The sequence below is a fragment of the Pagrus major genome, chromosome 9 (genome assembly GCF_040436345.1).
Source record: "Pagrus major chromosome 9, Pma_NU_1.0".
In the NCBI taxonomy this organism is placed as follows: Eukaryota; Metazoa; Chordata; class Actinopteri; order Spariformes; family Sparidae; genus Pagrus; species Pagrus major.
The window spans coordinates 5,049,201-5,064,162 of NC_133223.1; the positions used below are offsets into that span (position 1 = coordinate 5,049,201).

General features: G+C 41.1%; 1 protein-coding gene across 3 annotated transcripts; it reads left to right on the forward strand.

The window, feature by feature from the left end:
• The first annotated feature begins 1,494 nt into the window (after positions 1–1,494).
• sf3b1 (splicing factor 3b, subunit 1) lies at positions 1,495–14,345 on the forward strand. Of its 3 annotated transcripts, XM_073473751.1 has the most exons (24): positions 1,495–1,570; positions 2,221–2,393; positions 2,628–2,729; positions 2,869–2,983; positions 5,416–5,495; positions 5,638–5,823; positions 6,035–6,500; positions 6,764–6,885; positions 6,978–7,175; positions 7,291–7,392; positions 7,805–7,984; positions 8,066–8,152; positions 8,980–9,250; positions 9,621–9,766; positions 10,062–10,208; positions 10,507–10,632; positions 10,733–10,954; positions 11,106–11,288; positions 11,385–11,496; positions 11,632–11,752; positions 11,863–11,994; positions 12,688–12,960; positions 13,150–13,366; positions 13,709–14,345. In XM_073473751.1, the coding sequence occupies exons 1-24, from the start codon at positions 1,543–1,545 to the stop codon at positions 13,865–13,867; spliced, it is 3,948 nt and encodes a 1,315-aa protein (XP_073329852.1). In that variant the 5' UTR covers positions 1,495–1,542; the 3' UTR covers positions 13,868–14,345. The 3 variants fall into 3 exon arrangements, with proteins under 3 accessions (XP_073329852.1, XP_073329855.1, XP_073329854.1); XM_073473753.1 differs by lacking the exons at positions 1,495–1,570; positions 2,221–2,393; positions 2,628–2,729; positions 2,869–2,983 and adding an exon at positions 4,974–5,063; XM_073473754.1 differs by lacking the exons at positions 5,416–5,495; positions 5,638–5,823; positions 6,035–6,500; ... (15 more) ...; positions 13,150–13,366; positions 13,709–14,345 and adding an exon at positions 4,267–4,396.
• The last annotated feature ends 617 nt before the right edge of the window (positions 14,346–14,962 follow it).

Below are 14,962 nucleotides of genomic sequence, written 5' to 3' on the forward strand. Positions count from 1 at the left end.
AAAAAATATATAAACGATCATAAATACACATCAAACCACGTCTGTATATTGAGTAACATTTTATTAATAGAATTCTTACACTGCAGTGACATGCATTGTTGCAGTACCTGTGCCACAACCCTGTATACACAGTAACAATCAGACCTGTAGATATAGATTATATAGTATTTTATTGTCTAGCTCCCTCCTTTATACAAAAGCTATATGTTTGTGTTTGTGTTTGGTTATATTTGTTTAGCTTGTTCTCTTTGTTTATCTGCTGAGAAGCTGAGATAAATACCTTAACAAAGTTGATTCTCAAAGTTGATTCTGTATTACTGGGTGTTCTGATGCTTATAATTGCTCTGATTATTTATTTTATATAATATATATACATTTATTTTAAGCATTCTTTTCACTGAATTTAAAAAAATACCCTGAAAAAACAAAAACTGTATCATTAAGTCTGTCTGAGGACTGTGTAAAAGTAACTCTAATAATGGTTGTGTTACTACACAAGTAGTAGTAGTAGTAGTGGTAGGCTAGTAGTTTTTGTATTACATTGTATAAATGCATCAACAAATACAAATAAATACAGTGGCAGAAAGTACTAAGCTACATTCACTGAAGTATTCTTATTATAAGTACAGAACATCAGTGACCTATAAGTAAAATGTTGAGGAACTTGGGGTTTATTTGAGTTTTTCTATTTTATATTTCTACTCCACTAGACCTTCACTGTATTGGCAAGTATTGGTATTGTAGTTTTTACACCACTAAATGTATCTGGCATCTTTGGTTATTATTTGATTCAGTTGAATTCAAAACTTTATTGCAGACTCAGGGTCCAGATAAAAGACAAGACATTCAATAGAATAAATGACATACAAACTCACAATAAAAGATCATAATTTAAAAGTGATATACATTAGTGTCTTACAAAAACACATTGTACCAATGTCTCCATCACTGGGACTGGTAGCGTGTAGTGCCAAACCTTATGTTTGATAAAACCAGGAATATTTCTTTTTCAGACACATGAAGGTGATTCACACATAAGATTTCTTAAAACAGCTTTGAAAGGACTGACTGCAACAACAAACAGTACACTTGTACTATTCCATCTAGCTCTCTTAATTAATATTCTCAAGGCATTAAATACAAAATAGGTAACCTTGCTATAAAAAGTGATGCATTGTTATGTGTGATGGATCGATTTACTCAATATAAAGTAGGCTGAGTTGAAATCGGCTCCGTGTGGACCAGCTGTCTTAAAATGTATTTTTCTATCACATGAATCCGTTAATAATAACAATGACGACACTTTGTGCCTTTTGCCAATAATGTGTTTCAATATATTGACTTAAGAAGTAGAGTATTTCTACCCTGTGGTATACTTCTACCACTGAACCAACATGCTGAACCGATTCTTGATTAGCTGATCGTCACTCAGAATCGTTAACTAGTAACATATGTAAACTGATCTGAGACCAGCGACAGACAGATAGACGGAAGTGTGGATTAGCACGCTTCCGGTTTCAGAGTCGAACAACCATCACCAAAATGGCGAAGATCGCCAAAACGCACGAAGGTAAATTACTTTTAAAAAATACTAAATAACTTCTATTACAGATTACCTTTACGAATATTATATGTCATGAAATGTTGTAGTAGATGTTGCAATGGATAGAGGACATGCAAATAGACGAATTCATCGTTTAAAACGTGAAAAGCAAGCGGGCCACATACGACGCAACGCGGACAGCTTAGATAATGGCGCTGGTTGCTAGCTTTTTAGCTTGCTAGCTAGCTAGCTAGCTAACTTCACCGCACACATTTATTTGTGCTTTTTTTTGGATGTATGTGCAACTTCGCCACCAGGCGCATCGACGTGCTCTAATATCCTCTAATTGCATGCTTTATTGTATAACTATCTGTATTTAATCAATATGTACAGCTATTTAAACGCCTACATGGTTCTCATTCGGCTAACCCAGTTAGCTCTAGCCTGATTTAACAACACTGGTCGACCACACGTTGCACATACGTACAGTGTTAAGTGAAGCTATTTGTGTCACAAAGCCGCCATGCAATCCGTTACGCACTGTTACCTCTGTATCATGTAAGTCATTAACAGTAGTCGCCTAATGTAGTTTTTTTTTTTTTTTTTGCCGTGGAGTCAAAAGTTTTGGTTATTGTGCAGTTTCTTATCCTCCCACTCGTTTGTTGATTCCCCTTTAGATATCGAGGCCCAGATCCTGGAGATCCAGGGGATGAAGGCCACCCTGCTGGAGGAAGGAGAGCAGGGAGTGGGCCTTGACTCCACTGGCTTTTATGACCAGGAGATCTATGGAGGCAGCGACAGTCGCTTTGCTGGATATGTCACTTCCATTGCTGCCAATGAACAGGAGGATGTAAGTATTTACCAACCCAGGACATATTTGAATTGTTTTTTCACCACCCCTCTATCCCATGTGTTTACAGTGTGTTGATTAGTAAACTGCAGATCGTCATTTCTTTCATCCTGTCACAATTCCACAGTGTCTCTGGAGCTTGACTGCTCCCTTTTGCTTGTTGCATATGAGCTAGGAGAGTCTTGCCGTCTTGGTGAGATTTGACTAGACTCCTTTTTCTCTTTCTTTCCTCAGGATGATGAAGATGATTCATCAACAAGCTTGTTGGGTCCAAAGAAGCCAGGGTACCACGCACCAGTGGCAATACTCAATGCCATTCCTCAGTCAGACGAGCAAGTATGTGGACATTTATGGTGTCACAAATCTTTAAAAAGAAAAGTTTAGAATAATTGTTCCTCAGAGGAGCTCTCAAAGGGCCCTTATGTGATTGATTTTGAAATACACTCACACTCTTTACCCCATCTTCCTTTTGCAGTATGACCCGTTTGCAGAGCATCGTCCACAGAAGATCGCAGAGCGGGAAGATGAATACAAAGCCCGGCGCAGACAGATGATCATCTCTCCAGAGCGTCTCGACCCTTTTGCAGACGGTAAATTTAGCTATTTTTTGTCTTCATTACACCTTTCCCATTCCCTCCCCCTTTTCACGGTTCACTTTTTTGTGACCCCCATGACAACAATGGTTTCACACCCATGGTTTTGCTGTTCAACCCTTCGATCACAACGCAATAACTTGCTTCCCAGACTTGATGCCTTCCCTGTGGTCAATCCTTTGTGGTCCAAGAACATTTTGTCATTGTACTTTTTCTTCCTAATATATGATCTGCATTTGTATCCAACTTTGCAACACATGTCGGTGTGGGCTAATAGTTTACCTTCAGGTTATTGTTTTGGAAAAATATTACTGTCATGATTTTATGGTGCAAAAGTGAAAGTTTTATTCTGGTGTGTGCTATTCAATAAAGCTAAATCCAATGTAGGGTTACCATGCTTTTCAGTGGGGAGGTGGTTAGGTGTTTAATGTTCAAAGGGGTAGTTCACCTAACAAACATGGGTCGCAGATGGGTTGTGTGTGAGTCGAAGGGTTAACAATCCTATGTGAGCTTCAGCGTAGATTATGATGGGAAAGTGCAGTGTCTTCTTGTCATAGCATATGAGGATGAGAGATGTAATTTCGAGGCTTGGCTGTGGTGTAATTCACCTGCCTATGAACTGTTATGCTAGGCTGAGCTCAGCAACTGAAGACAAACGATAATCCGGACGCTCATAGACAGAGTTGTAGAAGCCAAAGGCAGGCAGTGGAGAGAAATATGCTGGGTCACTTTGGCATAGTCGACCCAAACTCATTTAAGTTATTTCAGGGTTATATAAGAACATTAAAAACCATAAACTGAATTTGTCATCCAGGTCTCATTCGTCTTTCAAATTTCTCTTTGTCTGGGCTGTAATTTAAATGTCAACTTAATAGATAGGTCCTTTTGAGTTTATATAGCTTATCAAGAATTATATATTTTGCAAGACTTCTTAGCTGTGCCTGGAAATGGCATTTTAAGTGCAGAAACATGTAAGAGCTTGAGTGTTGTATGGAAAAACACAAGCAATAATTGTGAGCCAGCTATATAACTTTCTATCTATTGTTATTGTATCTTCACTCCCCTGACAACGTGATCTTAAATGGCCTGAGTCTTAAAGGTTTGGTCTAGGTAGGGCGTATCTGAAGCCTGCATGTAGCGAGAGCTCTTTGTACAAAGTTGTTGTGTAAATATATTTTTATTTTACAACTCTCTCTGTAAAATAGAAATATGTTATCAAGAAAATTGTGTACCACAATACCACAGGCCCATACTAACTGTCCTTAATTTCTCTCCTACAGCAGTACTGCTTTGCCAGTCCTGTACTGCACTCTGTTAAGAGTGCAGCAACTCATCCTGTGTAGGTTTTGGGGAACACAGAGAACTATGCACTTGTCAGTTTGGTCAGGGTCCACTGGCTGCTTGTTTGGGGCCTTTGAGGGGAATCAGATGCAGCCCAGCTACAACAAACTTCAACCCCCAAGAGCCTCTTAAGTTTCTTTTTTATTTGGCTTAGCGATTTCCAACAAATTTAGATACGATTCTCCCTCCAGACGTAGTGGAAAATCACTGCCCAAATATTTGACTTACCTCAGGCTCATGTTATCAGATACCTTTGTCCTGAAAGGGAAGTTAAGATCTTAATGTATGATGATTGAATAATAACCGTTGCTGTTATTAATCAGTTTGGCTCTGGCATGTCGTATTATCATACTACTTACACATGGGCTAGATTTATAATTTTTTTTTTGCCTAATTTTTTATTTAAATGCCAGTGTAGATACTCATATTTTTATACTTTAGTAATGCCATTCCTAGATGTAGCCTCAAAATCTTGCCTTCATTTTTATATGCTAGTATAAGTGATTAGGGGAATCTGGGCCACAGGGTCTCATATGAATTTTTTCTAGTTTTGTGGTTATGCCCCAAGAAGATGCTTTGTTTTTTGAGTGCCGTAAATCAATGCAACACAGGTGGTATACTGTTGTGTGTGAGTTCAAACCCTTTTCCAAAGTGTTACTAATGGTAAAGAGAAATTTTCTAGGCTTCTTTTCTGCCGGTTGAAGTCTGACTGCAGAAGACCCTTGGCACTGAAAGTGTACGTATTCTGAAGAGCACAGCCCAGGACCCCTGCATCAGTGATGGCTATGACTTCTTAATCCACTTAAAGAAAACACCACAACCTCAGCTCTTCTCTCTATGTATCTGCTTGTTTTTCATTAGAATGCTATGACCGTATGTAAGAGAGACCAATGTATATTTGTATGTAATTAATAGGACTTTGTTTTGTGAATCAGCTGTTTATAAAAACAGGAATGTAAGTTAATCTGTTGGTAAAGAGAGTCAGACTTAGCTGACTATGTTTGTGCTTGCTGTGTTTGTAATAACTCAGGTCCCTAGAGTGTATACTGATGAGTGTCCTATGTTCTTGTTGGTGCTCTTTCGCGCAGGGGGCAAAACGCCGGACCCCAAGCTGCAAGTCAGGTCGTACGTGGACGTCATGTTGGAGCAGAACCTGTCCAAAGAGGAGGTAAGCAGCTACTCAGTGTTTTCTTTGACATGGACTGCAAACCATTTCAGACAAAGTTGTCAATGAGTTCTGTGCTTTTTATTTTTTTTCCTTCAATACAGTCATGTAGTTTAACCTGATGTTTGTGCATATCTGTATTTAGAGAGAGATTCGTCTGCAGCTGGCAGAGAAGGCCAAATCAGGGGACCTGAAAGCTGTCAACGGGTCAGCTGCCTCTCAAGCTGCCACAAAACGTAAGCGTCGCTGGGACCAGACAGCTGACCAAACCCCTTCTAATGCTACACCCAAAAAGATGTCCAGCTGGGACCAGGCTGACTCGTCTGCTGAGGTGAGCCACTCAAGGTTTAGCCAGCTAACTTTAAGGTTCAAGTGATTTAAGTGACTTACAGTGGGTACAAATGTTGTGGTCAATTGCCAGTCAGTACTCAATATAATGTAAGTTGGTAATATGAGGAAATCCAGTCATGTAGGGCAACTATTTTGAAGTTGTAGATTGTCCGACTCGTGGTTAATCTAATTTTCTTTGCCTTTTTCTTTAGCAAACTCCAGGACACACTCCTGCACACACACCATCGAACAGCCGATGGGATGAAACCCCTGGCCGCCCTAAAGGGAGTGAGACCCCAGGAGCCACCCCCAGCACCCGCATGTGGGACCCCACTCCGAGTCACACACCTGCTGGTGCTGCCACTCCTGGCAGAGACACACCTGGCCACGCAACACCCGGCCATGGTGGAGCCACAGGAAGTGTACGCAAGAACCGCTGGGACGAAACCCCAAAGACAGAAAGGGAAACCCCGGGGCACGGGAGTGGCTGGGCTGAAACACCTCGGACAGACAGAGGAGATGAATCGGTGGGTGAGACTCCAACCCCAGGGGCCAGTAAGAGGAAGTCTCGATGGGACGAAACCCCTGCCAGTCAGATGGGATCCTCCACGCCACTACTTACCCCAGGAAAGACTCCCATAGGAACACCAGCTATGAACATGGCTACCCCAACACCAGGTACATAAAACTTCACTTTTTGTTGCATTGTATGTTCCTTCTAACATCTGTGTTTTGCACCTTTTATTTCTTGTTCATTACTATGTTACTTTTAGTGTCAGGCGTCTTTGTGTTCCATCTTCTCAGTTTGTTTTTAGGGAAAAGGAATTGTATTAGCAGAAGCTAATGGATTTCCAAACAACCACATATGAGTCACATGGATCTCCAAGCCCTGTGATGGTTTCACTTTGTTTTTAATTGGTTTCCTCTTCTTTTTTCTTCAGGTCACCTGATGAGCATGACTCCAGAGCAGCTGCAGGCCTGGAGGTGGGAGAGGGAAATTGATGAGAGGAACCGGCCTCTAACAGACGAGGAGCTTGATGCCATGTTCCCAGAGGGATACAAGGTTATTGCATTTAATTATCTGGTGACAACCGCAAGAGTAAACGTTATTTTATATTAATCACAGTACTGACAGTTAATTTTTCTTCTCCACAGGTCTTGCCTCCACCAGCAGGCTATGTGCCGATCCGTACTCCAGCCCGTAAGCTGTCAGCCACTCCCACCCCTATTGGAGGCATGACAGGCTTCCACATGCAGGCAGAGGACCGCACAACAAAACAGATGAATGACCAGCCTTCAGGCAACCTCCCCTTTCTCAAACCTGATGACATCCAGTATTTTGACAAACTGCTGGTGAGCATTTAATGTTTGCGCACAACATACGTAAAACTGTAAAATCAACAGTTGAATTTTTGTTCTGTCTGAAATTCAAAATGTGTTGATGATTAGCTCTGTATGTTTGTGTTAGGTGGAGGTGGATGAGTCCACACTGAGTCCTGAGGAGCAGAAAGAAAGGAAGATCATGAAGCTGCTACTGAAGATTAAAAATGGAACACCACCAATGAGGAAGGTTGGTTACAGTTATTAACTTACTTTCAATCATCCTAAACTATGTTTTCCACTATCCCTCTTTAAAACATCATTTAAGTCCCAGAATTTCCTGTTCTCCTAGAGCGCCTGTTGCCCCTTTTGTTCTCATGTTACAAATCTACCAAGGAGGCTTGTAATCACATAAAGCACAAAAAATACTGATTGCAAGATCAACACCCAGCACTGAGCCTGTATGTGGCTACAGTGTGAATATTTGCTTGCTAAAGAATCTTCTCTCTGAGAAACTGCTGCTTTCAGTAGAGGTCGGAGTGAAACGATCATGATCTGCCGGGAGCAGCAGACACAAGTCATCAGATCTGTTGAGGCTGTCTCAATCGATGTGATTTCAACCATTGTCTAACTGACTGATCCTCTTCTCTCTCTTGTCTTAGGCCGCTCTGCGTCAGATTACAGATAAGGCTCGTGAATTTGGAGCTGGCCCCCTGTTCAACCAGATCCTGCCATTACTCATGTCACCCACCCTGGAAGACCAGGAGCGCCACCTTCTGGTTAAAGTGATTGACCGTATTCTTTACAAACTGGATGACCTGGTTCGACCATACGTACACAAGGTAGGCTGAGTGTGAGAGCTGTGCGCTTCTTTAAGTGGATTGTGATTTTAGGAACTAACTTACTGTCCTTTCTGTGTCCAGATCCTGGTGGTGATTGAGCCCCTACTGATTGATGAAGACTACTACGCCAGAGTAGAAGGCAGAGAAATCATCTCTAACTTGGCAAAGGTAATGTGGCAAAAGAAATTTCACACACACGTTGCTTCCTGCGAACCATTCTCGCCTTTTTGACCAGTCCATGGTCAGATCAGGGCTAGCCGTTCGCTAGATTGAAACCAACATGAGAGCTAGCATACCTGCCATTTATGGCTTGTGTGTTCTCAACCTGCACCCGTTGGTTACAATCAGATATTCCATTGACAGAATTTTGTTAGATTTGCTTTGATAGATATTCATCATTGCCACCATGGTGACTGGAAAAAAGAGTCGGTCTCAATATTCAATTCGATTCAAACTTTTTATTTAAGCCACAAAAGTAATTTTCCCTTGTTTGCAGTGATGTTGGCGTTAAAGAAATTCACACGAACTATGTGAAAACTGCATGCACATGAGATGAAACATGTAGTTGTTATAAACAGCAGCTGTCCTGTTGGTCCGTTCCCTTTTTATACTGGTGCACCTGAACCAGGTTTAACAGACAGTATAATCTGAATGAAAACAAGTACACATTCTTTCTTGGGTGTAAGTGTGCCCTGCTGACTGGTGTTGTAAAGGGTTGTCTGTTTTTGATGCATCTTTATTCTGATTTTAGTTGAACTAAGAAACATGAATTTTTCATTTTAATTGCTACTTCATATGGGCAACATGCTCCCAAACATCATGCCATCACACCAAACAATACCAATGCACATTGAAGTTTATTTTTAACACATTCCATTCAGAAAGCTGTTTTTTGTGGTTTGTGATGACTGTCTCTGAATGACTGACTGGTCAGTAAGTGTCTTGTTTTGTGGCAATGACTAATTTGACATTTGTCTTCTTCCTCTTTGTCCCAGGCTGCTGGTTTGGCTACAATGATCTCAACAATGCGACCTGATATTGACAACATGGACGAGTATGTCAGAAACACCACAGCCCGTGCTTTTGCCGTGGTGGCCTCTGCTCTTGGTATTCCTTCTCTCCTGCCCTTCCTCAAAGCTGTGTGTAAAAGCAAGAAGTCATGGCAGGCCCGGCACACAGGCATCAAGATCGTGCAGCAGATTGCCATCCTTATGGGCTGTGCCATTCTGCCTCACCTTCGCAGTTTGGTAGAGATCATTGAACACGGTCAGTCATGTCACATGTAAAAGTTTTAACAGGTCCTAGTAGCTTAAATAACATAAACATAAATATGCCACAGTTTATTTGAAATGAATCTTTGATAAAGATTCTCAGAGCATTTGCTATTTCTATACAGCTAAGCTATTCAGAACTGTATTGTTTTATTTGTTGTCCTTGTTGTCAGCTATATTTTTACTATTTTTACTATTTTGTATTTCTAATTTTAAAGTATTCACTCTTGACAATAATTCTTTAATTTTGGGCCTGAAACAAAGTGAAACCTGCACATACAGTTCATATTTTTTTTGATAAACACTGTCATAATTACTGGACTGAAATGTGTTGAAGCTCTGACTGTTTGACTGTGATGTCACAGGTCTGGTGGATGAGCAGCAGAAGGTGAGGACCATCAGTGCCCTGGCTATAGCTGCCCTTGCTGAAGCTGCTACACCCTATGGTATTGAATCCTTTGACTCCGTCCTCAAGCCGCTGTGGAAGGGTATCAGACAGCACAGAGGAAAGGTAAGATTTCAGTTTTAAAAAAACAAAAAGGTACTTTGCCAAGTTTTTGAGGAAAGAACAAACTATTTGTTGCAAGATCAACACCCAGCACTAAGCCTCCATGTGGCTACAGTGTGAATATTTGCTTGCTATAAAGTCTCCTTGGAGGGGCTGCTGCTGTCAGTAGAGGTCAGATTAAAGACCAATAATACTCTGCTGGGAGCATCAGACAAACACATTTATTCCTCAGCTCTCTGAACCACAATCTTTGGGCCAAGTTTGCATTCACAATATATTTCTTGCCTTTTGTCACCAGGGTCTGGCTGCTTTCCTTAAAGCTATTGGTTACCTGATCCCGCTGATGGATGCCGAGTATGCTAACTACTACACCAGAGAGGTGATGCTGATCCTCATCAGAGAGTTCCAGTCCCCTGATGAGGAGATGAAAAAGATTGTACTCAAGGTAAGGGATGGGAAGAATAACTTAATATCCTTCAATCTTAGCTAACTTCCTGCGACTCATTCTCGCCTGTTCAACCACCACATGGTTTCATCAGGGCTAGTAGTTCGCTACATGAACACCAACATGAGAATTAGCAGAGCTGGCACCCATGTCCTCTCTGTTCTCACCCTGCACCCGTTGGTTACACTTAAAAACAATGCTCTCTGTCTGAACTCTGATATTCGAGGACTGGAGACAATGTTGATGTCGTCTGTCACAATTTTCCATCTCTGACCTGCACTTGTATTTTATCTCATAGGTGGTGAAACAGTGTTGTGGCACTGATGGTGTGGAGGCCAACTACATTAAGACTGAGATCCTGCCCCCCTTCTTCAAGCACTTCTGGCAACACAGGATGGCTTTGGACAGGCGCAACTACAGACAGGTAAGCAAACACACAGAAGTTCACATTCAGCTTATTAAAGAGACTTCAAGCTTATGCACATATCCCACCTATGTTTTTGAACGGTCTTTTCCTCCAACAGTTGGTGGACACCACAGTGGAGTTGGCCAACAAAGTGGGAGCAGCAGAGATCATTTCCCGCATCGTGGATGACCTGAAAGATGAGGCCGAGCAGTACAGAAAGATGGTGATGGAGACTATTGAAAAAATTATGGGCAACCTGGGTGCAGCTGACATTGACCACAAGCTGGAGGAGCAGTTGATCGACGGCATCCTGTATGCCTTCCAGGAACAGACAACAGAGGTAAAGGGGATCACGCTCATCGGCTTGATTAAGAGCTGTTAAAAAATCTATTGTGTACAGTTTACTATGTCAAGATTTTCCAGGACAGGAAGAACCCTCTTTACAGAATGTTTTTCTCTTGTTGATTTAATCCCTTCTCCTTTTTCTTCAGGACTCTGTGATGCTGAATGGTTTCGGCACTGTGGTGAATGCCCTCGGGAAGCGTGTCAAACCCTACCTGCCTCAGATCTGTGGTACAGTGCTGTGGCGTCTGAACAACAAGTCAGCTAAAGTCCGTCAGCAGGCTGCTGACCTGATCTCCCGTACAGCTGTGGTTATGAAGACTTGCCAGGAGGTACATTATGAAGACGTGTGCAAACACAGATTCAAAGGCCCAACTGTATATCTTATTTTAGAAACTAATGCATGTTCTCCTTGTCCATCACTGCAGGAAAAGCTGATGGGTCACTTGGGTGTGGTGCTGTATGAGTACCTGGGAGAGGAATATCCTGAGGTTCTGGGTAGCATCCTGGGAGCACTCAAAGCCATTGTTAATGTTATTGGTAAGTGTCCTTCACCTTCATCAACAATGATTGCATTTTGAATGATTAAGGCATTTCCTGGCCAGTCATTCAGATTTCTGGATTTAGAAAAGTAAACATCTGGATAGTTATTGGATAATGTTCTTTTCATTGCAGGTATGCACAAGATGACTCCACCAATCAAAGACCTGCTTCCTCGTTTGACTCCCATCCTGAAGAACAGACATGAGAAAGTGCAGGAGAACTGCATTGATCTGGTGGGCAGGATTGCAGACAGGTCAGTAGAATCAAATTTTAGATTGAAGTTATATTTATCTGATTGTAGTGTCTGTAAGACTTGTGCAGTGAGCAGCACCAGGCCTTATCCTAACACCTTGTTTATTTTAGGGGCGCTGAATATGTGTCGGCCAGGGAATGGATGAGGATTTGTTTTGAACTGCTGGAGCTGCTCAAAGCTCACAAGAAAGCCATCCGCAGAGCTACTGTCAACACGTTTGGTTATATCGCCAAAGCCATTGGGTGAGTGCTGCCTTCAGAAACATTGAGGAGGTCTTCATTAATACCAAATGTTTTTGTATTTATGTTGATTGAATCATCTCTATTCAGGGTATCTGCAGCTCTTATAAGCATTGCATTTTTCTTTCCTTAAAACAAAGGCCTTGCAATGGAAAAAATTTTTCTTCTTGCTACCTTTAGGCAGTAATGTTAGTCACAAAATGTTTTTGTATCTGACTCCGGGCTGTCAGTAGTCTGAGCATCATTAATGCTGTGGGTAGCTACAGAAACAAGGACACTTCATCTCCTAATGGACAAGTTAATTTTAGCAAAAACTTCAATGAATAGAGATTTTTAATTGATTAATCCATTGTCCTCAGGTTGCAGTCATTAAATTAATTATATCATTTGGAATCATTGTTTTATACTGATAGAAAGTACTGGGATAGTGTGATGCAGTTTAGAAAAAGAAACAAATCTAGGCCATATTGTCCACATTGGTTTTCCATCACACCCTCATACTTTGTATGACCATGAAAAGGTAATCAGATTGTATTCCATATGCTTTTAAAAGTTTTAAATATAACTCGGGGAACCCTGCAGAACCCCTGTGATTATTATTTGAAATATTCACCATATGATAAATGAAACCATTGCCTGTTTCTCTGCTAATGTCATCTGAACTAATACTTTGCCCGTCTCCCTCCTTCCCTTTAGTCCCCATGATGTGTTGGCCACTCTTCTCAATAACCTGAAAGTCCAGGAGCGTCAGAACAGAGTCTGCACAACTGTGGCCATTGCCATTGTTGCTGAGACCTGTTCACCATTCACAGTGCTGCCTGCGCTCATGAACGAATACCGCGTGCCTGAGCTCAATGTGCAGAACGGCGTACTCAAGTCCCTCTCTTTCCTGTTTGAGTACATTGGAGAGATGGGCAAAGACTACATCTACGCTGTCACACCGCTGCTGGAGGACGCACTCATGGACAGGTGAGTTTCTCTGTCTTCTACTGTATACTAATCTTGACAAAGGGATGTTGTAAAAACACAGAATTCCTGAACTTTGCACCTTTTGGTGATAGCTCACTTAAGTAAACATGGAGCTACTGGTTTATAATTTCCAGTTTATTTATACCAATAACTGTGGAGCCTTGACCCTGTACTTCTGTCATCCTGCAGAGACTTGGTCCACAGACAGACTGCCAGTGCGGTGGTCCAGCACATGTCTCTGGGCGTCTACGGTTTTGGCTGTGAAGACTCTCTCAACCACTTGCTCAACTATGTGTGGCCCAATGTCTTTGAGACATCGCCTCATGTAATTCAGGCTGTCATGGGCGCCCTGGAGGGGCTGAGGGTTGCCATCGGGCCCTGCCGCATGCTGCAGTACTGTTTACAGGTAAGAACAACCAGGGCCATTCACCTCGATCGACTGTCCGATACTGCTGAATTACTCATTGCTAGTTTATCATGTTATAATTGCAAACAAAGTCCAATTTATACAAGGAAAAGGGAAATTACAGTTAATTGACAAAGAAGTGCATCATTTAACAAAAGGAGGTAACAACTCTGAAAAGGAAAAATGGCTATGGCTTCATAATATTGTTGATTTATCACTGAGCAAGATGCAACTGCAGTGGGCTGTACTTTAACAATTCAATTAAAGGTGTTGACTGAATAAAGATCAGAGAGAAAAGGTCACTGTACTAAACCTGTATTATTGAATTTCTTGTCTCCTTAGGGTTTGTTCCATCCAGCCAGGAAGGTGAGAGACGTCTACTGGAAGATTTACAACTCCATCTACATTGGCTCACAAGATGCCCTCATCGCCCACTACCCACAAGTGTACAATGACGAGAAAAACATGTACGTCCGCTATGAGCTGGACTATGTCTTGTAAATACAAATTAATGTCTCCTCTGCTTTTCTCCTGCCTCAATTCTCACTTTCCATTGTCGTCTCTATTTTGGTCTAGCACTGAGCTAGTTTTTAATTAGCAACTGTTGGTCTTTTCCAGGGTTAAACAATCCCCTCACAGGCACATTTGGCCTCTTAATGCCACCTATTTACCCTGAATTGAAAATGAGCATGATTTTGGGAGAAATAAAAGAAGGAACATTGTAGAGTCTGTATGTATTTTTTAATTTACCTTTTGAGTGTTTCCTGTAAGGAACGACTGGGGTCAGATGAACCTTGCCTGAAGAATGCAGAGCAGTCATTACAATGTTTTAAATATTTGGATTATGTTTTGTTTGTGTGTATTGATAGGCCTCTGTACCGGCTGCTCCCTTTACACACCGTCGACTCGATTCACACCTTTGTTCTTACTAGATTGTTGCTTTATTTAATCAAATAAAATGTTTGTTTATAAAACTCCATTTCTGTGTCAGTGAGGTTTCTTTTGTCTTCATTCCATGTAAACTACATGCTGGAATTAGACATCTATACAGATGGTTATGGTAGCTTTAAGAGAATTTATCATATAAAGGGGAGCGGATATCTAAACCTATTTAAACATAATCCAAAAAATTTTGAACATTATGAAATGTTATTTTAATACATGTAACATTTTGTTAACATCTAAAGCTGAAGTCATTAATAGATATAGAAAATGTTTAAAAACCCTACTGCTTTAAATGGCTTTGATGTTTTATTCTTAAATCAATAATGGATATGTGGCATGTCAAACCTTATTTCAGACTAATTAATTTTCATACTTCATGTACTTCAATGGAAACTGGACTTTAGAAAAGTATTTGAAGCATTCAAAAATGTCTGGCAGTGTTGTCAACTATGCCAGAAAGAAATGTAGCAACAAGCACCATTACAGCGTTGCCCGTGTCAATATTTAGTCATTAGATATAACACAGGACGGATGAGAGAGAAATAAATTAAATAAGAACAAAGTGTACTTCTACCAGCTTCTCGAATGGAAGTATTAGCATTGACTGAAAGCATTTTTCACTATTTTCTGACCATCTACCAAATGATTAAT